General features: G+C 50.1%; 1 protein-coding gene across 13 annotated transcripts in view; it reads left to right on the top strand.

Moving 5' to 3' along the window:
• TOM1L2 (target of myb1 like 2 membrane trafficking protein) overlaps positions 1 to 25,092 on the top strand; it is a 131,944-nt gene that overhangs the window by 88,049 nt on the left and 18,803 nt on the right. For all 13 annotated transcript variants that reach the window (XM_077968657.1, XM_077968656.1, XM_077968653.1 and 10 more), the window contains 6 exon segments: positions 1,980 to 2,114; positions 3,908 to 4,066; positions 7,674 to 7,790; positions 17,694 to 17,827; positions 20,293 to 20,341; positions 20,798 to 20,921. In XM_077968657.1, coding sequence (XP_077824783.1) covers positions 1,980 to 2,114; positions 3,908 to 4,066; positions 7,674 to 7,790; positions 17,694 to 17,827; positions 20,293 to 20,341; positions 20,798 to 20,921 — 718 coding nt within the window.

Raw genomic sequence — 25,092 nt, 5'->3', positions numbered from 1 at the left:
TATCTCAGATTTGGCTTGGGTAGAGAGCTAGATGAATTGAAAGGAGTCCCTGGAGCTGTCGGTGTTCCATGTAGAGGCATGAAGTGGTGCCAGGAAAAACTGCCATGTGTTTTTTCCCCAGCCTCCCACAGTGGGCTGTGAAACTGGTTTTTAGACCCGAAAGTCAACACCCTAAACTAAAATGCTAGGGCAGTTTGAGGTTGGAGTCACAGGACTTAGCTGGATTTTGAACCAGGTGACGGCAGCCATGGCAGCTGGTGGGGGCGGGGACAGAGGCACTCCCTGTGGGCAACCTACTTTCCAGCTGGACCTTCCAGGCAGAACAGTGCTCTGTGAGGCACCTTCTTTGGCCCTTCTCAGAATCCAGAAGGAGTGTTGACCAAGAGGGGCTGTCCTGATCCAGTAGCTTTAAATCCCTGAGCATGCAAATTCAATAAGTGCATCAGGGAAAGCCAGGCTGACAGTACTGTTCCTGGTAAGTGAGATGCATCAGTCATAACTAAGGAGGCTTTTTGGAAACTGACCTTTTAACTTCAAATGGGTCTGTTGGTTAGAGATAGAGTTTCTGTAGCTGCCTCAGGATTGGTTGTACCACATTGCTGGAGTGAGGGAAGCAGTTACATGCTGTGACAGTGACAGACTTGGCAATGGAGTCATGGGCACAAGAGGCTCTGCCTCCTCCTCTGGGTACGTATGGTGAATGGGACAGCATGGGAAGGGCCATTTCTGGGGAGCCCTTTGGATATTCTTTTTTTGATACAGTCTGAGACTTCCAAAAAACATAATTTTTTTTTTTTCTTTTGAGACTGAGTCTTGCTCTGTCGCCCAGGCTAGAGTGCAGTGGCGCCATCTCGGCTCACTGCAGGCTCCATCTCGGCTCACTGCAAGCTCCGCCTCCCAGGTTCATGCCATTCTCCTGCCTCAGTCTCCTGAGTAGCTGGGACTACAGGCGCCCACCACCACGCCCAGCTAATTTTTTTGTATTTTTAGTAGAGATGGAGTTTCACTGTGTTAGCCAGGATGGTCTTGATCTCCTGACCTCGTGATTCATCTGCCTTGGCCTCTCAAAGTGCTGGGATTACAGGCATGAGCCCCTGTGCCCGGCCCAGAATTTTTTTTTAATTTTTAAATTTCATGAGTCAACAGAAATGATAATCTACTTGAATTTTTGCTGTTTCCTCTCTGTGGTATGTTTTCACTGAAGGGAATCTAGTGATCATGTTTTCTTTGGATTTTTCGATTTGGGCACATGTGTGCTGATATTTTTGGCAGCGGACATCATGGAAGAAGCTTGGGTCTGGGAAAAGGACCCCTGGGGGTGAACTCCCCAGTCTGGCCTGGGTCTGGCTCCCAATGGGCTCTTCTTCCCTTGAACCATAGTCATCTCACCTACCAGCAGCAGCGCTATACAGAGCTAGGCTAGACAAGCTCGGCATTAGTTGTCTCTGATCTGAGGAAACCTGTAGTTAGCCTTTATTTCATGTCACACATCAATTTCTCCTTTCCTTTCTGCTCAATTTGTTGCCGGTTCCCAGCTCCACCAGTAGAAGCTCTCAGGGCAGAGGTGCTGCTGCACAGAGGGCAGGTACCCTACTGAGCTGACAAGGCTGCACCTTCCACTCCCTGCAGCTAAACAGCCCCAGTAATTGATTTCCTTGCCATTAGGGAAATGCCTGCTTTTTAGGATGCACCACAACGCATAGGTGTTATTTCTCTGTCTCTTCTCCAAGGAAATACATGCTAAATTAAGTTTTGTGTTTTTTGTTCACGCTCAGCAGCACCACTGAAAGCCAGGGTTTCACCAGCTGTGTCGTGGCAGCAGTTGCGGAAGGAAGGAACAGAATGGATTTAGCCAGTGCAGTTTGCATGTGCATGTAGGACAGCATTGGTGTCAGGGAGAGGACCTAGGCCACTTTGGATTTTCAGGTACCATAGCAGCTCTTGACAAATGCTTCCTAACAGGGCTTCTGTTCTCCCAGGCATGGGCTGATGCCTTTCGAAGCAGTCCTGATCTCACCGGCGTTGTGCACATATATGAGGAGCTGAAGAGGAAAGGGGTTGAATTTCCCATGGCAGACTTGGACGCTCTGTCTCCCATACACACACCACAGCGGGTAAGTTTCCAGCTGGCACTTTCTAGAAAGACCTACTGCAGAACGGGTGAGCCAAGCTGCTGCAGCCACCCTTCTGCTGCTGCCTTTGAATTATTCAGCTTGTCATCATGCTTTCTTAAAGCTTGGGGGCATTCCTTTTTAATAACAAGGGGCATGCAGGAGTGAGACAGCTGGTTGACTGGTGATTAAGTGGCAGCAGTGTCTGTGGAAGAGTATAATAGAGGGATCAGTTCAGGGTTTTCATGGAAATGGCTACTCGGGCGGAGCCATCCTGTGAGGGTCATTAGCACTTGCTTTTCAGAGGCCCCTAGAATCTGGTGTGGGAATCCTGTTGTCCCTCAGAGCACCATAGCACCTCAGAGCATACAGCGGTCTTGATGTCACTCTTGGGGCAAAAATTAGCTTTCTGGTTTTTCAAGTATACGAAGTCAAATGGATCTAAAATTTATTTTGAGCTGTGAGCATTCAGCATCAATCCAGATCTGATTCTGGATTCAATCCTTGATTCCATCAGCCTTGGGATCAAAGCTCTGGGAAGGTCCCTTTAGGGGTATCCCACCAAAGCTTTTACAGTGCCAACAGTAACTCGAGCAACATGGAGGGGGCAGCGTGGCACTTCAGGGTTAAAAGCATGTAGGTCATGCCACTCATGGTTTCGCAAGGAAGCTAGTCCCTCTACTGGCTGGGAATCAGCTCCACTCCTAGCCTGGGGGAGAGCCAGGAAAGCACCAGGGTCTGGGAGAGGCACCTCATCCCAGTACATGTCACTTTGCCTGCCCCCATTGCCCATCTCTGAGAAGGACAGCACACCTGTGCACGTCTCTCATAGGAACACGACTTAATGTGCAAGTGGTCATCTGAGATGCCCAAAGGGTAAGCATGAGGGATGGCCTTTTCTTTTTCTTTTTCTTTTTTTTTTTTTTTTGAGTCAGAGTCTTGCTCTCTCGCCCAGGCTGGAGTGCAGTGGTGCGATCTTGGCTCACTGCACACTCCACCTCCCAGGTTCACGCCATTCTCCTACCTCAGCCTCCCGAGTAGCTGGGACTACAGGTGCCCGCCACCACGCCCAGCTAATTTTTTGTATTTTTAGTAGAGACGGGGTTTCATCGTGTTAGCCGGGATGGTCTCGATCTCCTGACCTCGTGATCCGCCCGCCTTGGCTTCCCAAAGTGCTGGGATTACAGGCATGAGCCACCGCGCCCAGCCCAAGGGATTGCCCTTTCTAGAGCTTGCTCTCATCATGATCCCTCCAGACCGTGCGCTATGCTTTGTGAAATCAACATAATCTGTTTCACTCTTCTAATAATGACAGAGAGCAGTGTTGTTGTTCCTATAATTACAAAAAACATTTGGTAAATTACATAATTACTATTTATATTAGTCTACTTGTAAAGGCCAAAAAAGTAATTCTTATGGTACGAAGTAAAGATTTGTGATTAGCAAAACTTAATAACCGCCCTCCCTCCACTTGGATCCCAAGGTGGTCTTAATAATAGAACCATGACCAGAGGGCTCACAGAGCACTCTCGGTGCTGCCTTTTGGAGTTGCTTTCATTGTCTGCCACACACTCCTTGAGAGGTAAGTAGAGGGAGGAGCCATTGGCAGCCCCACTTCCCAGATGGAGAGCCTGGGCTCAGTGGGGTTCTGTGAGCCTCACCCGGGCAGCAGTGGAGCAGGGCCTTAAGCCTTCTGTGGGCAGCTTTGGGGAAATGCCACATGGGGTGGGGTAGGTACCAGGCCCAGCTATGCAGGCAGCCCAGGTAAACAGAGGACTTTGTTGTTGCCATGCCAGAGTGTCCCTGAAGTGGATCCAGCCGCGACCATGCCCAGGTCCCAGTCACAGCAGAGGACAAGTGCTGGTTCCTATTCCTCGCCGCCTCCTGCTCCCTACTCCGCACCGCAGGCCCCGGCTCTGAGTGTGACTGGCCCCATCACAGCCAATTCAGAACAGGTACTTGCATACTTCGGGGCCATAGGCAAGCTAGCTGACTCTCCTTATTCATCTTTCTGGGAGACACTTACAAAGGCCTCCCAAGCCAGGCATTATGCTGGGTGTCAGGGGCACAGAGATGGAAGAGCTCAATCCCCAGGGGAGACAAATGCTGAGGCAGTCATGGTGGAGTGTGGTCAGGCTGTGCTGGGGAGCAGAACCAAGGACTCAGAGTTGTGAGCCCAGGGTTGAGTGGTGCCTGGGAGGCACTGGGGACCTGACACACAGAGGGTCCTGACACAGGAGTGGGGCTTTGTCATGTGGGACCGCATGCTCAGCAATGACATTGCAAGGCAGAGGTGCAGAGGCGCAGAGCTCTCTCGGAGCAGCAGGTGGCTTGACTGGAGAGCAGGCACATAGGTAGGGCCCAGATCTGGGAGGAAACCATGGCAAAACGTGAGGCCAAAAGCATAGAAGTGCAGCTGAGTTGTGACAGGCTTGTCTGTCATGCAGAGGCTTAGATCTATCCTATAAAAAAAGTCAGCCATCAGAAGCCTGTGACCTGATCAATGAGGCCCTCCTGAAGCACAAGAAGCCTGCTTTTATCCCAAACACTCCCCACCTTCCCGGGTTACTTCCTGATAAGCTAATGCAGTTTTAACCCCACGCTGGATTTTTTAGATGAATTGGGGAATACTCTTTAGAAGAATCCAGAGAATTTCAATTACAATTTGAGAATTGGTCGGACATGGAAAAAAAAAAAAACTCTCCAATGTTTATATATATATATATATATATATATATTTTTTTTTTTTTTTTTTTTTTTTGAGACGGAGTCTTCCTCTGTCACCCAGGCTGGAGTGCAGTGGCCGGATCTCAGCTCACTGCAAGCTCCGCCTCCCGGGTTTACGCCATTCTCCTGCCTCAGCCTCCCGAGTAGCTGGGACTACAGGCGCCCGCCACCTCGCCCGGCTAGTTTTTTGTATTTTTTAGTAGAGACGGGGTTTCACCGTGTTAGCCGGGATCGTCTCTCGATCTCCTGACCTCGTGATCCGCCCATCTCGGCCTCCCAAAGTGCTGGGATTACAGGCTTGAGCCACCGCGCCCGGCCTCCAATGTTTATATTTACCAAATTCTTTTTTTTTTTTTTTTTTTTTGTTGAGACGGAGTCTCGCTCTGTGGCCCAGGCTGGAGTGCTGTGGCTGGATCTCAGCTCACTGCAAGCTCCGCCTCCCGGGTTCCCGCCATTCTCCTGCCTCAGCCTCCCGAGTAGCTGGGACTACAGGCGCCCGCCACCTCGCCCGGCTAGTTTTTTGTATTTTTTTAGTAAAGACGGGTTTCACTGTGTTCGCCAGGATGGTCTCGATCTCCTGACCTTGTGATCCGCCCGTCTCGGCCTCCCAAAGTGCTGGGATTACAGGCTTGAGCCACCGCGCCTGGCCTATATTTACCAAATTCTTATTTACTATTTGCGACAATGTCATGACTGTGGAACCTCACTGTAGCAGAGGGGTCAAGCAGTGTGTGTGTAGGGAGGGCAGTGTTATGTTGTGTTCCTCACACTTCCCTGCTAGCTCTGAGCAGGGAGTAAGAGAGGAGGAGGAGTGAACTTGAAGCCCCCAGGGCCTGGGTGTGAGCCCCCTGCTGTGCTGCTCACTGTAGGCTTCAGTCAGGACATTTAACCCCAGTCTCCCATCAGTAGAACAGGTGATCTGTTACCCCACCAGGCAGGTGTGGGCTTGACAGATGGAAAAGGTCCTCATGGTGGCTGCTACCCAAGTGCTGTGGGGAAGGTCTCTGGCTCTTGGCCCTGCTTCTATGGGCAGAACTGTGCCCTTCCTGCTCTGAGGGAAGGCAGAAAATGTTTGAAGTTGGACAGTTACTGAGCCCCTTCACTGACTCACAGTGTGGGAGGTGCTCGGGAAGGCCCTCCTAGTAGCCATAAGATGCTGGGTCTGGAGGGTCTGGGCATAGGTAGCACAGGAGCCCTGAGGCCTGTTGCCCCTGGGGGAGCCGAATGCAGGCAGAGATAGGCAGGTCAGTACCCAGCCTGGCCAAGAGGACCCAGGGCTTCAGAGTCCACCAGGTGGCTACCCATAGCCTTCCTGGGCCTTCCTAGCCAGAAACCTCTTCTCTCTACCAAGACTTTGAAGAAAACCCCTGGATCATCCACCAGACAGAACCAGAGGCTGACAAGAGCCTCTCGGGACCCAGACCATCTCCCTGGTAGACCATTGATTGAGGTCTCCTGTCCCTGTCTCTATGCTGAGGGTATAAAGCACAACCCAGCTGAGTTCCTGCCCTAAGAAGCTAAGGGTCTGCTGAGCGAACCCACCCACACAGGAGAGGCTGCTACGGCTGCAATAGTGAAAGATGGCACAGCGAGTGGGAACCCGAGGAAGCGGGAGTGGTTGCTTCTACCTCAGAATGGGGTGGGGAGAGTCAGAAAAGGCTTCACTGAGCAGAGGAGTTGTCACTTAAGCTGGGTCACAGTGCAGGAAGAATGACATTACAGTTCCTCTCTCTGGACCTTTGAGCAGGAACAAGGGCCGTACGTGTGTAGTAGAGAGCATAGCTGCATGCCAGGCGCCACGTGGGAACCTCACAGCAGCCTGGTGAGGTGTGGTGTTAGTGCCACCTTTCTGTAGGTGGGGAAACGAAGGCTCAGAGTGGCTCAGGTCCGGCTCTGGATGCTGCTGCTGAGTCTTCCAGGGCTCCCTTCAGTGTCGTGTGCAGTTCTTTACCTCTGTCCAGCATTGTTTGGTCTCTTGTCACTGAGTGATGGGACCAATAAGCACTTCTATGCAGATTCTTCTGTGATACTTCACCATGGGCGAGGAAGGTCCCTGTGGTTTCCGCAGATGCTTCGAGGGGGTTGAGGGAGTGAAGGGGCAGATCTGAGGCACAGGACTGAGGGCAAGGGGAGAAAGTGTTGATGTCTCTGTTGCTGGAGAGGAGCCTCGGGCCTTGGCCCAGTCCAGGCTTTGGGATCGCTGATGGCCAGCTTGGATATTTTTCAAGGGGCTATGTTACCATGTAGGGAGCTGGGTGGGGAAGGTGTCTCCCCTGTGGTCTTCCCCTGTTCTTCTCTCATTCTTGCCACAGCAGAAAAGTGCTGTTGACACTGCCCAGCCTCTCAGAGGATCCTAGTGTTTAGATATAAAACTCCTAGGAACAGAGTCCATAACTCAGAGCTTCGTAGAATAGGATCTCAGCTCTGAAGGGATCTCAGAGCTCCTGCCCTCCTGCACTTGGATTTTAAAGAGCAGGAACGGAAGCCCTGAGAGCTTCAGCTTCTACTCAAGTTCCCATGGTGGGAGAGCCGAGACAGAGAGCCAGCTTGGTGCATTCCTGACACTGAGCCCTTCACTATGTGGTACTGCTTTCGTGTCACATTAAGAGAGGCACAACAGACTGTTGGTAGCAGGGCCCATTCAGCTCTCTCAGAGCTGACAGGCAGGCCAGAGGGAGATGAGAAGGTGGCCTCTGCCGTGTGCACTCAGAAAGGCAACCCAGATCTCCCAGTGAGAGGGATTGTCACTAGCCTAGGAGCAAGCTGATTCTGATATTGCAAGTGCAGGCTGACTGACCTTTCCTTCCTGCTTTCCTTCCTCGTGGCCCCCACCAGATTGCCAGGCTGCGGAGTGAACTGGACGTCGTCCGAGGAAACACAAAAGTCATGTCTGAGATGTTAACAGAAATGGTCCCTGGACAGGAGGATTCATCTGATCTGGAGTTGCTACAGGTGAGTCGTCTTGCAGAAGCACTTGGCCTGTGGTGGCAGCTCTACCACCATACACTGTTGGAGGATCCCACCCGGGGACGCAGTGGCGAGGTGGGATGGGTCCAGTGGCTCTGTTGTTGATAGTCCATGTCAGCACACACGCAGCCTCACGTTGCCTACGGACAGGCAGAAGCCTGTACCATTGTCTCTCTTTTTTATATTCCTTAATAATATTTTTTCCCGATTATAAAATGCCAGTTGCAGAATACATGCTGCCAGAAAGAAAGAGAAAGCACAGAGAATAAAATAATAACTTTCTTTGACCCAAGCATAAATAACCACCGTGGGTGCTTTGATGTCTTTTCTTTCTGACTTTTTTGTAGGTTTATTTTCAGTGTAGTTGAGCTTGTACTCTATCTGTATTTTGGTCCCTCAACATCATGTTTTGCAGGAGGGCCTGTTCAACCTTGACTGTGCACAGGAGCCCTTCTAGTGGCACCTCACCCGCAAGGTATCCTGAGACTGAGATCAAGTGTGATGCTCCTGTTCTTTTCCCTAACAGTGAGGATTCCCAGGCATATTGTGGTTGGCCATTGCACACTGGTCTCCCCACCTCTGGACAGCCCATGGATCTAGGGGCATGGCAGAAAGGGGTCCAGGAGTGGGTGGCCTGCAGCCTAGCCCTGAGACCAGGGTCAAGGCCCCTACCTCAGGCCTGTTTCCCAGGGCAGCCAGGTCCAGAGCCAGTACCCAGATCTCCACCACAGCCAGCCTCAGATGACCCTGGCATTTGCAGAAAATGTCAGTGGTACTGCCCTTAGAAGCAGTGACCTTCTGGAGGGTGGAAAAAGGATGCTGTGAACTGCAAGGGCCCATACACTTTTCAACGGGAGGCAAGATGCTTGAGGGAACAGGTCAGGAGCCAGACTGACTTGGCAACCTGGCATGAGTGTCTTATGATACACCTGCTGCTGCTGTTGATACTGCTGTTGGTGTCCAGCCCTCCACTGTCAGTCTTGGTCCCCAAGTGCTACACCTTCTACCCTGCTGCTGGCACATGCGTGCCGCCTGTGAAGGCCCTGTCCTGGTCCCAGGTTGCTGCTTATTGTGCCCCCTTCCTACTCCAAAACCATCGGCTCTTATGGGGCTGAGGGTGGTTGGAGACCTGTTCCAGGCCTAATACAAAGCACAGTCCTAGGGGCACAGAGGTGCATGAACTGTGGTCCCTGCTCCGGAGGAGCTTGCAGCTGGGAAACAACTTGTCTCCGTGTAACTACACCAGCCTGCTCTTGAAGCTGAGACAAGTACCCTTGGCCCAGCCCCAGTGAGAAGTCCTGAGTGGCCTCTCCCTAGTTCCCAGACCTCACTCCTGACACACCTGCATCAGACCAGGCTTGCCTCAACTCAGCAGATGCAGCTGAATATGTGCCACACTCCAGGGGACCTGGCTTCCCTTGAATGCATTGTCATTGGCCTCCATTCCCGGCCTGCAGGAAGGTTCGGCCAGGCGTTACCCAGATGCACAGGATTCTGAGGTCAGTCCAGAAACTGAGAAGGCCTCTTGAGGCAGCTTTGTGCTGTGTCAGCGTCGGAATTCCTGCTGACAGGGGGGTTTGCTCTGGATAGAGCCGTGCTCCTGGCAGCAGGGGGTGTGTTGAACAAAGCCAAGATGCTTCCAGACAGCCAGAGCAGACCCAGACAGCAGGAATACTTTGTGTGTTGGGGGGAGAGGGGGGTTTTGGTTTTTTTTTTTTTTTTTGGTTTTTGGTTTTTCTTTTTTTTTTTTTTAAACAAGCCCATCAGCCAAGACAAACAGAACCTAATCTCCTGGCGTCAGCTCACGGTTTTCAAAAATAGGTTGCTTCCCATGACGTTTTCCTTCCTTCTGTTTTGTTCCAACTCCAAGCCTCCCAGCCCTCACTGCTATCTTATAAATCAAACAGAAAAAGAATGACTCTGGGTGCCAGTGGGAGGCTGTCCTTCCAGCACAGGAGATTCAGGAGCTGGGCAGCACTGTGGACAGCTGTGAACAGACACAGCCCTCCAGGCTGGTTGGCTGCACGTCTCCGCCATCCCTGACATCTTCCCTCCCCTTCTTCCCCTGGCAGTCAGAAGCCAGCAGGCAGGGTCTCCCAGGGGTCAGAGCCACACTGAACTGCCAGCCTTCCATGTGGAGAAATACCACGGTCTGCTTGGAAAGTGCTGGAATCAGAATGTGTCCCCAGGACCCTCCATCAAGCTGGAGGGCAGCCAGAGTACTCGGGGCAGAGAAGTGCAGAGCTGAGAGTGCTGGCTAGGCCATGGAAACAAACAACCCAGATGTTCCCACCAACAGAAGCTGCTTCCAGTTCAAGTATAAATTGCTGGGGTAGGAGGTGGGGGGAATAGGAAGAGAGGTAATTGGTGGTGTCAGCCCCAGGATGATCATAACTGTGGGCAGGTTATGTCCTGGTTGCCTCCTGCACATCGCAAAGCACTTTTGGGTGTAGCTTCCTGCAGTAAAGCAAGAGCAGCAGGGAAACTTGACAGTGTGAGCTATTTGCCTGCAGACTCATGGGTATGTGGCTGGTATTTGAGGAGAGGCTGAGGCCACTCTTAGCACCCTGTGCTGTCAGCGTAGCTGGAGCCTCTGAGGAGAAGGAAGGCAGGGTGCCCAGGCTGAACACAGCAACTCCTCCTCTTGAGCTATGTATCAAATCCTCCACTCTCTGAATTGGGAGAGACCTGCCAGGAAGTTGGTTCAGCTCTACACCTGTGTTCAGATTTCTTCCACAGCATCTTGTCTACTGGGTCTTTCTGCACATCCCCAATGACAGGCTATTCACAGCAGCCCACTTGCTTTCAAATGGACATCTTGGTTAGACTTTGGGCAGCAGCACAGCAGACATACAAATTACACAGGCCTATGAATTAATGCCTTCCCATCCATCCCCTCCCACTGATGAGCTGGGTGATGCCAGGTAAGTCACCAGCCATCTCCAGGCCCTCTTCTCCTCTCTAGACTGGAGTGATCACTCACACCTTGGCAGTGCCTGGAGCAGGGCTGGGCTTAGGTAAGGCCTCACAAATCCTAGCTTTCATGACTGTTGTTAGAAAGCCTTTCACACATTGATCTAAAGTGTGTCTCCCTGTAACCTTGATCCTGATCTGTCTTCTTAGACACTAGAACAAGACTAATTCCTCTTTCACATGGGTAGATCCTTAAATATTTGAAGATTGTCATAAGCCACACCCACTGCCCAGTCTCCACATGGAACAAATGTGGCAGTTGGCAGCCCACCATGGGGATGGATAGGCAGTTCTTCACAAGAGGCAGACATTATAAAATGGAGAGTTTCCATCAGCTGAAAACCCTGCTGCGTCACTTCTCGTCTGGTGGTTAAGCCTATCTTTGTCATCCTGTGCAAGGACCTTTAGGTCTGGGCCCAAAATTCAAGACACTGCATCTGTCCCTGCTAAAGTGCATGCCCTTACCTGCAGAAAGCCTGAGTTCGGTTTTCTGGGATCTTTAAAGATTGCGATTCTGTCATCCAGTGCCCTCTGTCTCTCCCAATTTAGCATTTTGAGCTTAGTCTTCAATGAATAACTTTTAATTAATACAATGATGCCAAAAATATATGTTCTTCTGTGGCCATTCATCAGCATCAGATAATAACAGAGGCCTCCTCCTCGTTTCTCCAAGTAGCAGATGGTGTATCTCCTCTTGCTTCTTGCATCTCATTTCAATAAAGACAGAATGGCCAAGGCCATTTTCTCTAGAGAAATCTGGTTTATTCTACATGTTTAACTTCTTTATTCCCCTTTCTCATCAACAAAGACTTTCTTCTCCCTCCCATCTTTGCAGCAACAGAAAACAGATCTTCAGGACCTTATTCCCTGTTCTTCAAACTTGTGGAGGGCTCAGAGGAAATCCATAAAGATGATTAAAAGACTGTTGCGTGAGGTAGGGATGAGAATGTCCCTTGAAGAAAAGATAAAGGCATTGGGATTAATTAGATAGAAAAGAGAGGATATTTACCAAGGTGTTCTAATAGATGGAGGGCTTTTGTACAAGTGACCAGCTGTTCTTCCCTCTGTTGAGGACCAGAAATAGGAGAAGGCCAAAGCTGAAGTCATCAACGTTTAGGAAATTCCTGTCCTGGCTGTTGCATAGTGGAAAGGGTGACCTGAGCAAGCAGTAGGCTCTCAGTTGTCTTAGGCCCAAAGAGAATCACTCTGTTTGAGTGATTTGGAGGTGGAGGAAGCAGAGGAAAGTCTCCCAAGTGAGCCTACTGAGGGTCTGGCTGTGATGACACCACAGAGGACATGCAGGTGGCCACCTGGCACTGTGGTAGCAAAAGTCTTAACATCTGGCCCTCCTCTCACCTTCTGTCCTTTTTTTTCTTCCTTTTTTTTTTTTTTTTTTTTTTGAGAAGGAGTCTCGCTTTGTCACCGACACTGGAGTGCAGTGCCATGATCTTGGCTTACTGCAACCTCCGCCTCCTGGGTTCAAGCGATTCTCCCGCTTCAGCCTCCCAAGTAGCTGGGATTACAGGCACCTGCCATCATGCCTGGCTAATTTTTGTATTTTTAGTAGAGACGGGGTTTCACCATGTTGGCCAGGCTGGTCTTGAACTCCTGACCTCAGGTGATCCACCAGCCTCAGCCTCCCAGAGCGCTGAGATTACAGGTGTGAGCCACCACGCACGGCCTTTTCTTCCTTTTTGAAACAGATGTAAAAGACTGAAGTCAAGAGATGGTAAAGCTTTCTCTGTGCGGAGACCCCTGGAAATCCCTGAAGTGGAAGCCCCAAGTCGTAGTCTCTGGGCCTGTCTTTAGCATAGCTCTTTGGAAAGCCATCGGGATGCTTCTCCAGGATTGGAGCATAGAGGCCCTGCCTGTGGGGTTGGGAGCTATCTAACCCACCACCCCAGTGGGAAGGCTGTGGGGAAGAGGCAGCAAACACAAGGCCAGAGCAGATGTTCCTTGTGCTGACTATTGATGAGATCACTGCATTCTGTGCCCTTGGGGCTCATTCTTCCTCCAAGCCGAGGTCACAATGTTAGAGCCTCAGAAATCATCTAATACTTGCCAAACGTTTTAAAAAAGTAACAGAGGCCAGGCACAGTGACTCACACCTGTAATTCCAGCACTTTGGGAGGCTGAGGCAGGTGGATCACTTGAGGTCAGGAGTTCGAGACCAGCCTAGCCAATGTGGTGAAACTCTATCTCTACTGAAAATACAAAAATTAGCCGGGCATAGTGGCAGATGCCTGTAATCCCAGCTACTTGGGAGGCTGAGGCAGGAGAATTGCTTGAACCTGGGAGGCGGAGGCTGCAGTGAACTGAGATCATGCCACTGCACTCCAGCCTAGGTGACAGAGCAAGACTCCATCTCAACAAATCAAATAAATAAATAAATAAATAATGGCTGGGCCCCGTGGCTCATACCTGTAATCCCAGCACTTTGGGACGCTGAGGCGGGTGGATCACAAGGTCAGGAGATCGAGGCCATCCTGGCTAACACGGTGAAACCCCGTCTCTATTAAAATACAAAAAATTAGCCAGGCATGGTAGCCAGCGCCTGTATTCCCAGCTACTCAGGAGGCTGAGGCAGGAGAATGGCATGAACCCGGGAGGTGGAGCTTGCAGTGAGCCGAGATCACGCCATTGCACTCCAGCCTGGGCGACAGAGCCAGACTCCGTCTCAAAAAATAAATAAATAAATAAATAAATAAATAAATAAATAAATAAATAAAGTAATGGAACCTTTTCCTCCACAAATAAAATTTTACAGTGAATGGCAACATTTGAAATCGAGAAAAGCAGAGCAGCCCCAGCTGCCCTGGCCCCGTGCCATGGAGGCTGCTGCAGCACGTCAGTGGCCCTCTGCAGAAGAACTTCCTCATGAATGCAGCCCCCTTGTTTTACACAGGGAGAAGCAGGCCTGCAGAGGACTGAAGACTTGGAGAGTGTATCCAGTCACAGGCTACTTGCTGCCTGCAGCTTGGTCCCCAGCACCCAGCTGGGGCTAGGGCTCTGTGGGAGAGACTGACATCAACCCCTGCTCCCTTCCATCAGGCGGCCGGTGCTTGGAGTATTTGTAGCCATGTTTCTGAGACACTTCCTGCTGTCTACTGAGGAATCTGGTTTGGTTCTCCTCTAAATCCAGTGAACCACCCACGAGGCCTACTCTTTGTTTTGGGGCTTCTGCTGTGTGGAGTGCAAATGGGGGCTGGTCACCCCTTGCTGGAGGTTTTTCTAGAGGGGCTCTGATGACAGACTGGAGTGTGTTGAATGCTGTGGGAGTCTTGAGGAGGGTGGGATGGTGGGGGATCCCCAGAAAACACTGTATGTGAACGGGAAGATGAATAAATGGGAAGTATGTGTTAAAGCTGGCACTGTAAAATGTTAATGATACAATCTAGGTGACAGGCATATGGTGTCTGTCCACTGTAAAATTCATCCTGTTTTGGTGTATGTTTGAAAATTTTTGTGACAAAATCCTGAGGTGGGGAAACATCCTGAGGCCTTGAAGGATGAGTAGGAGTTTGTTTGATGGAAAAGGAGATAAGGGATATTGTAGGTAGATGGCCAACTTCTCAGGAGCCCTTGAGCAATGTGGAAAGTGCCTGAGGCCACCTATATCCTGAAAAGTCTGAGGTGTGTTTGAAGATGGCCTATGGGCCTTAGGTGCTGATGCCCCAGTCTTCTGGAGGGTAACTTGGATCTATTTCCCACAACATGCTCCTACACTCCCCTGGCTTGCAGGTCCTGTGCCTTGTGATTGGCCTGCAGCTGTGATTGGAGAATGTGATTGACTTTTTTCTTTCTCCCTCCCTAACCAAGGACAGCCAGGGCTTGCTGCTAGGCCACAAGCCCCAGAGGCCATACTTTCTTGTAATGGGCCTGTTTGCAGGAGGGGGTGGGTCCTGAGCTAGGACTTGAGATCCTTTTGCTCATCAGAGATTTTCCACAGACACCTGGAGTGCTAGAGCAAGGAGGAGCTCAGCAGTGCCTGGCCTGGTCCTTGTGTGTTGGCACGTCCGCATCCCTGGGGAGGAGACCCGTACGGTGGCCTGGAACAGTCCATGGCAGAGCAGAGAAGCAGAAGTTTGTTTGACCTGTTTTCTCTGTCCTACTGCCCAGCCTCTCTTTTTCATCCTGCACACTTTTGCTAGGTCTTCCTCTGGTACTTCTTCCAAAGTGCGGGGTAAATATGCTGCCCAAGTGTTGGCCACATATCCTTTGTTTCTTTTAGGAAGCAGGGGAGGATGGTCTTTGACAGAGGATAGTTAACCTACATCTATGCTCTCCTGTCAGCCCTGAACAGAGATGCTCACTGCGTTTTAACAATCTATTAGAAATACTATGATTATTTTAATTGTTCACTTGTCCTGGCTGTTGGAATCCTTCACATGATCTAATGTGATTGCTTCTTTCATAAGTTTGGACATTTTTATTTTGTTTTTGTTTGTTTTAATGTTAAGGGCCTGGCTTTATCAGCATCACTCCTGAGCATGCTTCATTCTGTAATGAGTGTTTCCCCTGCATTGTTGGTTTTCCTGTGTACAGTAATTGTGACTGGGCTTTGACCTGTGAGTGTCCATTGGCGCCTGTGGCCATTATTGCCTGGCAATCCAGACCACATCTGGCAGGCCCCGAGGCCCAGGCAGCTTCTTGAGAACCCCTCTCCTGCCTGGCCTGGGGACATGAGCCATTCACAACAGAAGAGAGTGGACATTTTGTGGAGTTTTCTCTTTACTAGATAGCAGTGTCCCCTGCAATTAAGATCCAGTATTCACCTCTTCTTATTAATTCTAGCACTTATCTGTATGTTTATAAGTGCTTACTGCTGGTTCAGTGGGGCCTGGGATGAGTCCTAGAGAGGGAAAATTAGATCCTGGATGAACAAAAATTCCCGATTCTCTGAGTGAAGAGTGCTGAGAAGACTGAGTGTATGTGGATAACTGAGCTGGTGGTTTGTGGGGACAAGAGTTCAGAATACTTTATTTTTTATTTTTATTTTTTGGAGACAGGATCTCACTCTGTTCCCCAGGCTGGAGTGCAGTGGTGCAATCTCGGCTCACTGTAGCCTCTGCCTCCTGGGTTCAAGCAATTCTCCCACCTCAGCCTCCTGAATAGCTGGGATTACAGGTGCATGCCACTGTGCCCAGCTAATTTTTGTATTTTTTCATAGAGATGGGGTTTTACCATGTTGGCCAGGCTAGTCTCAAACTCCTGACCTCAAGTGATCCGCCTCCCTCGGCCTCCCAAAGTGCTGGGATTACAGGCATGAGCCACCGCACCAGCCTCTGAATACTTTAGAGTCATTAATTCTCTCAGAAGTACTTGGGGAGTGCCTCCCATGTGTCAGTCATGGGTACCAGGGAAATGCCTTCTCTGCCCTCAAGGAGCTTCAGTCTAGAGGGGAAGGCACATAAGAAGCCCAGCCCCTGTGTGAGTGCTGTGTTGCAGGATACCAGGGACATACAGGGGGGATGCCTTTGATTCCCCACTTGGCTTGATTGACCACCTGTGTGATGTGTTCAGCAGATGATTACTGGGCTTTTTCACTGTGTGGCTCAGTGCAGGGCTTGAGGGCATCCTTGAGTGGATAAATGGCAACACCCCCTCAAGAGTTTATGATGTGGTAGGAAGGAAGACCCTTTAGCCAAGCTAGCCAGATTATGAGACAATATGAGGAACTAAAAAGAGATTACCATGTCTCCTGTGAATAAATCAGTCACTTCTACCAGAAACGGTTTCAAAATGAAGTTGTTTTGAAACTGAGCTGTGAGAACGAGGGACTTATCTTTCATGTCTTATCCTCTTAACTCACTGGCACCCTCCAGTGCCCAGGTAGGTGGGGACAGCATCTCCCTCTGCTTTAACCCTGTATGGCACACTGGGACTTGGCGCTTTGGTCACAGGCAGTTCCTGTAGTCAGGGATGCTTGGGGGCCAGCCTGGCAGGGTTGCCAGCTCCCTCCTCTGTAGCATCCTCAGTCTGGCATCGAGATGGCAAGGGGCCTGGCAGGAATTGAGGGAGCTCTATAAGCAAATTTGAACAAGGGCATCAGTAAGTCTGCTGTTCTGGAACAGGGAAGGTTCATGGAAGCCAGGCCATAAAGTGCTAAGGCGCTGTCATCAGGGGGTTGTTGCTTCTAAGGGTAGAGAGGGCTCCAGTGGCAACTGGGGTGTGCGAATGTCCTCTTTTGGCCAGCCAGGGAGCTGCCTGGGCTTCTGAGGCCTCGGCAAAGTGGCAGACACGCCACCAAAATATACCTAATGCAGTCATAAAATACACTCCTGCTATTGCTGGGAGTGTAAGTAGACTGATGTCATCTTTCTGGAGTGCCTTTTACTATTACTAATTGATGTTATAAATGACCATACCCTTTCACCTAGAAATTTCCCTCCTAAGGAACTCCTCCTATGGAAGTGCTAGCCCAAGTGCATATGCATGTTTGTGTACAGGTGTTCATTGCTGCATTATTTGGGTTGGCCACAGAAAGAGAGACCACAACCTAAATGTCCAACAATAGAAGAATGGCGAGATACATTATGAAACACACAAAGGAATGAGGCAGTCTGTACCAAGTGATGGGGAACGGTGTCTGGAATATTTTGTTGAGAAAAAGCAATCTGCAAAGAATCACATTTTAATATTTTTTAATGATTTGTACAAGCATGTACTTGTATACATACAACAGTATGTCTGTCTGGACATTTGTCTGCTGAAAAAGTACTTGCTTCCTCTGGGGAAGGATGGGCAGGCTGTGAAGAGGGAACTTCTACTTTGAATTCGGCACATGTCTGGTTTCATGAACAAGCATGTACTCCTTTTGTGACTTTTAAGAATCAGTACAAATTTTTTCAAAGGAAATAGAATGTGACAAAAAGCACACCCAGCAGGCTACCCAGAGGTGCATGTGTTCCCTAGGAGCTGAACAGGACCTGCCGGGCCATGCAGCAGCGCATCGTGGAGCTCATCTCCCGCGTGTCCAACGAGGAGGTCACCGAGGAGCTGCTGCATGTGAACGACGACCTCAACAATGTCTTCCTTCGATATGAGAGGTGGGAGCCGGATTTCTTTCTTTTTTTTTCCCCTTGAAAAGATTGTTGCCATAACAGAGGGATTTCTTTCATAAACAAAGGAAAGAGAGGGAGAGGGAGAGAGATTAGAGTTGGAAAATACTCATCAGAGATGCTAATTTGTTCCCGGCTGACAGGGAAAATGCTTCTTGTCCTCCTGGGAACCGAGCAGCAGAAGCAGCAGGAAGTTGACGTGCAGAATTAGGCTCTGCCCTTTGTAAGCCTCAGGCTGCTCTGCCTTTCCCCACTGCCCCGCCGCCCCCAGCCCCAGGGAGGGGTAGCACTTGGGGGGCTCTGGGTCCCAGAGCTGCTGCACCTGCTCCTTTGATGATCCTTTGAATTTGAAAAGGATTAAAGGGAAAAAAAAATCTCTACTAAGAAAAAGGATTTCCTCTTTCCCATCTTAAAAAAAAAAAAAAAAAAGAAAGAAAGGAAAAAAGCTTTTCCCTTTGCAAATGTCAGTGTTATCTAGAGCATTCAGGGGAAGCAGGCGGGTGTAAGTGCCGGAATGCTGCTGCTTAGGGAAGCGTGCACACATTCATTTCAGTTCTTTCTGCAGCCAAATCATTTTTGGGTTTGAGGTAACAAACCTGCAAATTCTTTTTTATTTCCAAAGCCTTCCTTCAGGACAAAGCCCAAAATGTCTTATTTAGACCTAGTTTTAAATAGGAGGAATAATGGCAAGCACTGTTCCCATCTCATCACCTGATGGGAGCACACTGGGCTTTCACGAAGGACTCAGCATAAGGACCAGAAAGGACCATGATCAGGCCAGCCTTTTCCCCTTAAAGATGAGGCTTGAGAGGACAGGACAGTGGCTTGAGTCCCCTGCAGACCTGAGGTCCTGGTCCCCTCTGCCAACCAGCTGACTCACACTCTACTGCTGGATTCATCAGGAGGACAAGGATCTGGTGTCAGTTAGGGTCAGAGGGACAGATGCTTGCGTTTGCATTACCCTTTGGGGGCCTAAAGAGTGGTTTTGTTGTGGCCGTCACAGCCTTGGGCCTTGTCTCATCTTTTGATTATGGAAGTACACACCAGTGGCTCTGTGCCCACCTGACAGGCGAAGAAACCTCTGCAGTAAGTGTGGGGGGTCCCTGGGACCCCCAGTGCATCAGTTGAAGAACAGGAGCAGATCTGAGGGGACTTGACTCCCTGCCCGAGGCCCCTTTGTCTTGCCATGTGGTTCCAGTTTCTCCATGGTAAATGGGCTTGCATTTAACCTGTTAAATCTATTTAAGCCCTGCTAGAAAGCATAACAGGAGCTAACTAATATGGGTATTTTCACCCAACAGTCCCCCAGTCCCAGCATTACAAAGAATTCAGAGGCAAAGCCAGGGCTGGTAGCTAGAAGTGCTATCCTGGTTAGAGTGTCTTTGATGACAGTCATTGTTCATTGAAGATGAGTGTGGGAAAGTTACCCCAGGATTAAAATTGTTTCAGATGTATTAATATTCCTGTTCTCCTTGTAGACCACTGTTGAAAAAACACACAAGTCTTTTTTAAAACCACAGGGGACACTCACTGCCTACCCAGATCATTCCTCCTGGGGATCCCTTGTCACCAGATGCTGACCCCAGCAAGTTGGGAGACAGAAATGGAGCGGCATAACTCACTAAAGCTGGGTGTCTAAGGCTCCAGCTGGAAAGTCTCTTAGCTACCGCTGCCTGTGGCATTTGGAGTTTTTAAATATGATGCAGAACATAATCTGTTCTGCCCCACCCCAACACACACCTCATTACTACTCTTCCATTCCCCACCTGACATAAGGATGACCTGGCCTTCGACAATTGCTCAAAGCCAAGTCCCCCTGCACTGCCCGATTGGGTGCGGAAGACACTCACTCCACCCTTCTAGCAGTCCTTCGATGATTGGCCCAGGCCTCTCTGTAGCAGCTACTGGCGAGCATTTCCCTAGGCCACAGTCAGGGCCATGCATCTACCTTCCTCCTACTGGTGCCCACCCTATGCATGCCCCAACCCCTTTCCCCAGAGATTCAGTTGGGAGCATGTTAGGAACACTAGCTGGGTGCTTCTCAACACAGCCCTGTGAAGTAGGGAGTCTGCAGCTACTGCCTGACGTTGTAAACATTGGAGAGCTCCAAGGTAAGGTGGTTAAGCCATCCTCCCTCCAGGGACAAGAGGAGCTCTCTGGGCCCAGGTATGTGAGGAGAGGCTGGGGACACTCACAATGACCTCCATGATGGGCCAGCCACCACCCCTTTCTGATGCCCATTCAGGGTTCTGGGTGAGAGGCTGATCCTCTCAGGGGGAGCCACACACACAGAGGAAGCCGTGGCAGAGTTGATATATGGTTCCACTCCCTAGCCCCCAACTAGGACTGGCTGGTCTTGGTCCCAGAGGTTCTTCATAGGACTAGTGAGCACCCCACAGGCCCATATCACAGGCATCCTCTCTCCTTACTTCTGCTTTCCCTTCCCCCGTTAGGTTCGAACGATACAGGTCTGGCCGATCGGTTCAAAATGCCAGTAATGGAGTAAGTATTCCTTCAGAATCCTCGCATCTCCTGAGGCCAGACCTACCCCTCCACGTTTTGGAGGTTGGAGAGACCTCCAGTTTTTCTAACTGGGGTTGAAATATTTGGGAAATTGAAGAGCAAGCTTTGGTTGATGGGATACTAGGGCAGAGCTAGCAGGCACCCCTGATGGGAGGGTGGCAAGGAAGCTCTTAAGTCTGTAGCTCCCAGGACAGTCACTGTTGACTCAGCAACCCCTCCTTCTACTGGGGAGGGGGAAGAGGCAGTGGGCAGGGCTCACTGACATCAAGGGCCACCATGGACCCGGAAGGCAGATGGGGAAAGTGACCTTGCTTCTGTACTGGAGCAGTGCCGATGCTTTTCTTCTCAGAACCCTGCACAGTTGCCTTGCTAGCTTCTACCTCAGAGCCTGACTCCAGGGTTCTGGGGCTCATGACCAATCTCACATTCTGACAGGTACTGAACGAAGTGACTGAAGACAACTTAATAGACCTGGGGCCAGGGTCTCCAGCCGTGGTGAGCCCGATGGTGGGGAACACAGCGCCCCCATCTTCCCTCTCCTCCCAGCTTGCAGGCTTGGGTGAGTGTCTCATAGGGACAAAAGGGCCTACTTACTTCCTACCACTGGCCTCCCTTGCAGGCTACCTCTCTTTCTTTCTTGGAAGACCCAAAGAGAGTCTTTTGGGAATACATGTGAAAGTGTATTCCTGAGTCCTAGCCAGTTGTACCACCTTACCTTCAATGCATACCTTTTTTTCCCCTAAATTTGAAGTTTAAAATCTGTGTTGGAAAGCAGGGATGGGGGAAATTTCAAGGAATTAAAGAAAGGTCACGGCCGGGTGTGGCGGCTCATACCTGTAATCCCAGCACTATGGGAGGCCGAGGTGGGTGGATCACCTGAGGTCAGGAGTTTGAGACCAGCCTGACCAACGTGGCGAAACCAGTCTCTAGTAAAAATACAAAAATTAGCTGGGCATGGTGAGTGCCTGCAATTCCAACTACTTGGAAGGCTGAGGCAGGAGAATTGCTTGAGCCTGGGAGGTGGAGGTTGCAGTGAGCTGAGATCGCGCGTCATTGTACTCCAGCCTGGGCGACAGAGCAAGACACTGTCTCAAAAAAAAAAAAAAAAGAAAAGAAAGGTCACCTGCCATGTTTTATATGGAACATTCTCTATGATTGAAGTAATTTCCTTTTCAGTATTAACTAGGTCAAGCCCGGGCTTATAATCCCAGCATTTTGGGAGGCTGAGGTTGGTGGGTCACTTGAGGCCAGGAGTTCGAGACCAGCTTGGCCAAAGTAGTGAAACCCTGTCTCTACTGAAGATACAAAAAAATTAGCCAGACTTAGTGGTGGGTACCTGTAGTCCCAGCTACTTGGGCGGCTGAGGCAGGAGAATTGCTTGAACCCCGGAGGCTGAGGTTGCAGTGAGCTGAGATCGCGCCATTGCACTCCAGCCTGGGGGACGACTCCATCTCAAAAACAAAACAAAGCCGGGCGCGGTGGCTCAAGCCTGTAATCCCAGCACTTTGGGAGGGCGAGGCGGGCGGATCACAAGGTCAGGAGATCGAGACCACAGTGAAACCCCGTCTCTACTAAAAATACAAAAAATTAGCCGGGCGCGGTGGCGGGCGCCTATAGTCCTAGCTACTCAGGAGGCTGAGGCAGGAGAATGGCGTGAACCCAGGAGGCGGAGCTTGCAGTGAGCCGAGATCGCGCCACTGCACTCCAGCCTGGGCAACAGCGTGAGACTCCGTCTCAAAAAAAAAAAAAAAAAAAACAAAAAAAAACAAACAATCAATATTAACTAGGTCAAGGAGGGCAGATAGGTTTCAGCTCACTGGCTTCTTGGAACACAGGTTTGAGGAGGATGCTGAAGCCACATCAGGGCTTAGAAAAGTCTGTGATTGGCCGGGCGCGGTGGCTCAAGCCTGTAATCCCAGCACTTTGGGAGGCCGAGACGGGCGGATCACGAGGTCAGGAGATCGAGACCATGCTGGCTAACACGGTGAAACCCCGTCTCTACTAAAAAATACAAAAAAAAAAAAAAAAACTAGCCGGGCGACGTGGCGGGCGCCTGTAGTCCCAGCTACTCGGGAGGCTGAGGCAGGAGAATAGCGTGAACCCGGGAGGCGGAGCTTGCAGTGAGCTGAGATCCGGCCACTGCACTCCAGCCCGAGCGACAGAGCGAGACTCCGTCTCAAAAAAAAAAAAAAGAAAAGTCTGTGATTGATTGTTGATATCTACAGAGGGCTTGGAAACAGGAGGTAGCAGCACTGAAATATTTGCTCTCCTTGAACTGTACCATCAGCCTAAAGCAGTCCATTGTCTGGAACTTAAAAGAAACTCACCACTTTCTACTTTCCACAGTTCATTTAGTTTGTACATTCAAAGTGTGTATATGACTCTAGCGCATTGGTTATACTGAATGATACCAATTTATAACAAATGAAATTATAACATTGAAAGAATAAGCACAGCCCTCAAAATTCTTTCCTCTGTCTTGTTTTCTGCTTTCCTTTTTAAAAAATATTTCTTGGCCGGGTGCGGTGGCTCAAGCCTGTAATCCCAGCACTTTGGGAGGCCGAGACGGGTGGATCATGAGGTCAGGAGATCGAGACCATCCTGGCTAACACCGTGAAACCCCGTCTCTACTAAAAAATACAAAAAACTAGCCAGGCGAGGTGGCGGGCGCCTGTAGTCCCGGCTACTCGGGAGGCTGAGGCAGGAGAATGGCGTAAAAACCCGGGAGGCAGAGCTTGCAGTGAGCTGAGATCCGGCCACTGCACTCCAGCCTGGGCGACACAGTGAGACTCCGTCTCAAAAAAAAAAAAAAAAAAAAACACAAAAAACTAGCCGGGCGAGGTGGCGGGCGCCTGTAGTCCCAGCTACTCGGGAGGCTGAGGCAGAAGAATGGCCTGAACCCGGGAGGCAGAGCTTGCAGTGAGCCGAGATCTGGCCACTGCACTCCAGCCTGGGTGACAGAGCAAGACTCCGTCTCAAAAAAAAAAAAAAAAAAAAAAAAAAAAAATTCTCTGTCTACCTTCCTTTCATTTGACTTGAGTTAAACTTCTAGTGGCTATCAGTTGCTGTAATTCTAGCTTCTCAATATTTCATATATTTGTAGCCACTATTTCTGTATCGGAACAGATGTCTGTGCCTTCGGTCAGTCCAGCATACATGATGGCCAGATTTAATACGTAAAATTCAAATTGTCACGCCTGTAATCCCAGCACTTTGGGAGGCCGAGGCGGGTGGATCACCTGAAGTCAGGAGTTCGAGACCAGCCTGGCCAACATGGCAAAACCCCATCTCTACTAAAAATTGCAGTGAGCCAAGATCGTGCCACTTCACTCCAGCCTGGGCAACAGAGCAAGATGCCATCTCAAAAAAAAAAAAAAAATTCAAATTGGTTTCTGCTACCTCTCTTCTTAAAAAAGGTCTAGTAGGCCAGGCATAGTGGCTCACGCCTGTAATCCCAGCACTCTGGGTAGCCAAGGCGGGCAGATTGCTTGAGTCCAGGAGTTCAAGACCAGCCTGGGCAACATAGCAAAACCTCATCTCTACTAAAAATACAAAAAATTATCTGGGAGTGGTGGCACACACCTGTAGTCCCAGGTACTCAGGAGGCTGCAGTGGGAGAATCTACTGAGCCTAGGAGGTCGAGGCTGCAGTGAGCTGAGATGGTGCCACTGCACTCCAGCCTGGGCACCCACAGTGAGACCCTGTCTCAAAAAAAAAAAAAAAAAAAAAAATGTGTAGTGTCCGCCAGGGGTGGTGGCTCACACTTGCAATCCCATCACTTTGGGAGGCCGAGGTGGGAAGATCACTTGAGGCCAGGTGTTTGAGACCAGCCTGGGCAACATAATGAGACCTTGTCTCTACAAAATAATTTTAAAACAGCTGGGCACGGTGGCACACGCCTCTAGTCCTAGCTACTTGGGAGGCCAAGGTGGGAGGATCACTTGAGCCTGGGAGGTCAAGGCTATAGTGAGCCATGATCATGCCAAGAGAGTAAGACTCTGTCTCTTTAAAAAAAAAAAAAAAAAGTCTAGTGTCTTCCCACCCACTCCTTTACTTGGCATTTGAGATATTACCAGCCACTTCCTCCACAAATCTCTTCCTGCGAGCACTGTTCACTTCACACAACCTGGCCTCCAAACCCTGTGCCTTTCTATCTGCCTTTCCCCTTCTCCCCATAGCATCCTCCCCCTTATCCTTACAGACCCCCTCTTGTGTTGGTTTTGAGTCTTTCCTGATGTCTCAAGCTAAGCACTGCTGTGGCTTGTCTCTCACCCACTCTGAACTTCTTGAAGCTGAGGACCATATCAGATTCAATTTGGTCTACTCAAGATCTAGCTCTGAACATGGTGGGTGCATAAGAAATATTTGCTGAATAAATAGATGTCCCAGGTCCTTGGACATTGTGATTGAGTTAATGAGGAGCCCAAACGAGAAGGGCATTATGGAAAATCTGCAGGTGCACTGGCGCCAGTCCCTGCCTTGTCACCCCAGCAGTCTCCCTTTTGTTATGACCCTTTTGCCTCCTTGAGCAGTTTGGGGGGGCAGTGGCTGTCCCGTCCCCCATCTGGCCCACCCTGGCTCCTCCGGCATGTGGTGCACTGGGAGTACCAAGGAAAAGTCCCGCCCTACCCTCCCCATGAACCCTAAACCTGCCTGGCTGGCGTCCTAGCTCACGGGCCCTTCATCAGGTCTACAGTCTACATTTTGTTCTCATCTGCCACCCATTTGTT

This window comes from Macaca mulatta, chromosome 16 (genome assembly GCF_049350105.2).
Source record: "Macaca mulatta isolate MMU2019108-1 chromosome 16, T2T-MMU8v2.0, whole genome shotgun sequence".
Taxonomy (NCBI): Eukaryota; Metazoa; Chordata; class Mammalia; order Primates; family Cercopithecidae; genus Macaca; species Macaca mulatta.
Note: the sequence above shows the minus strand (reverse complement) of the source record. Positions and strands in the feature narration are given on the sequence as shown.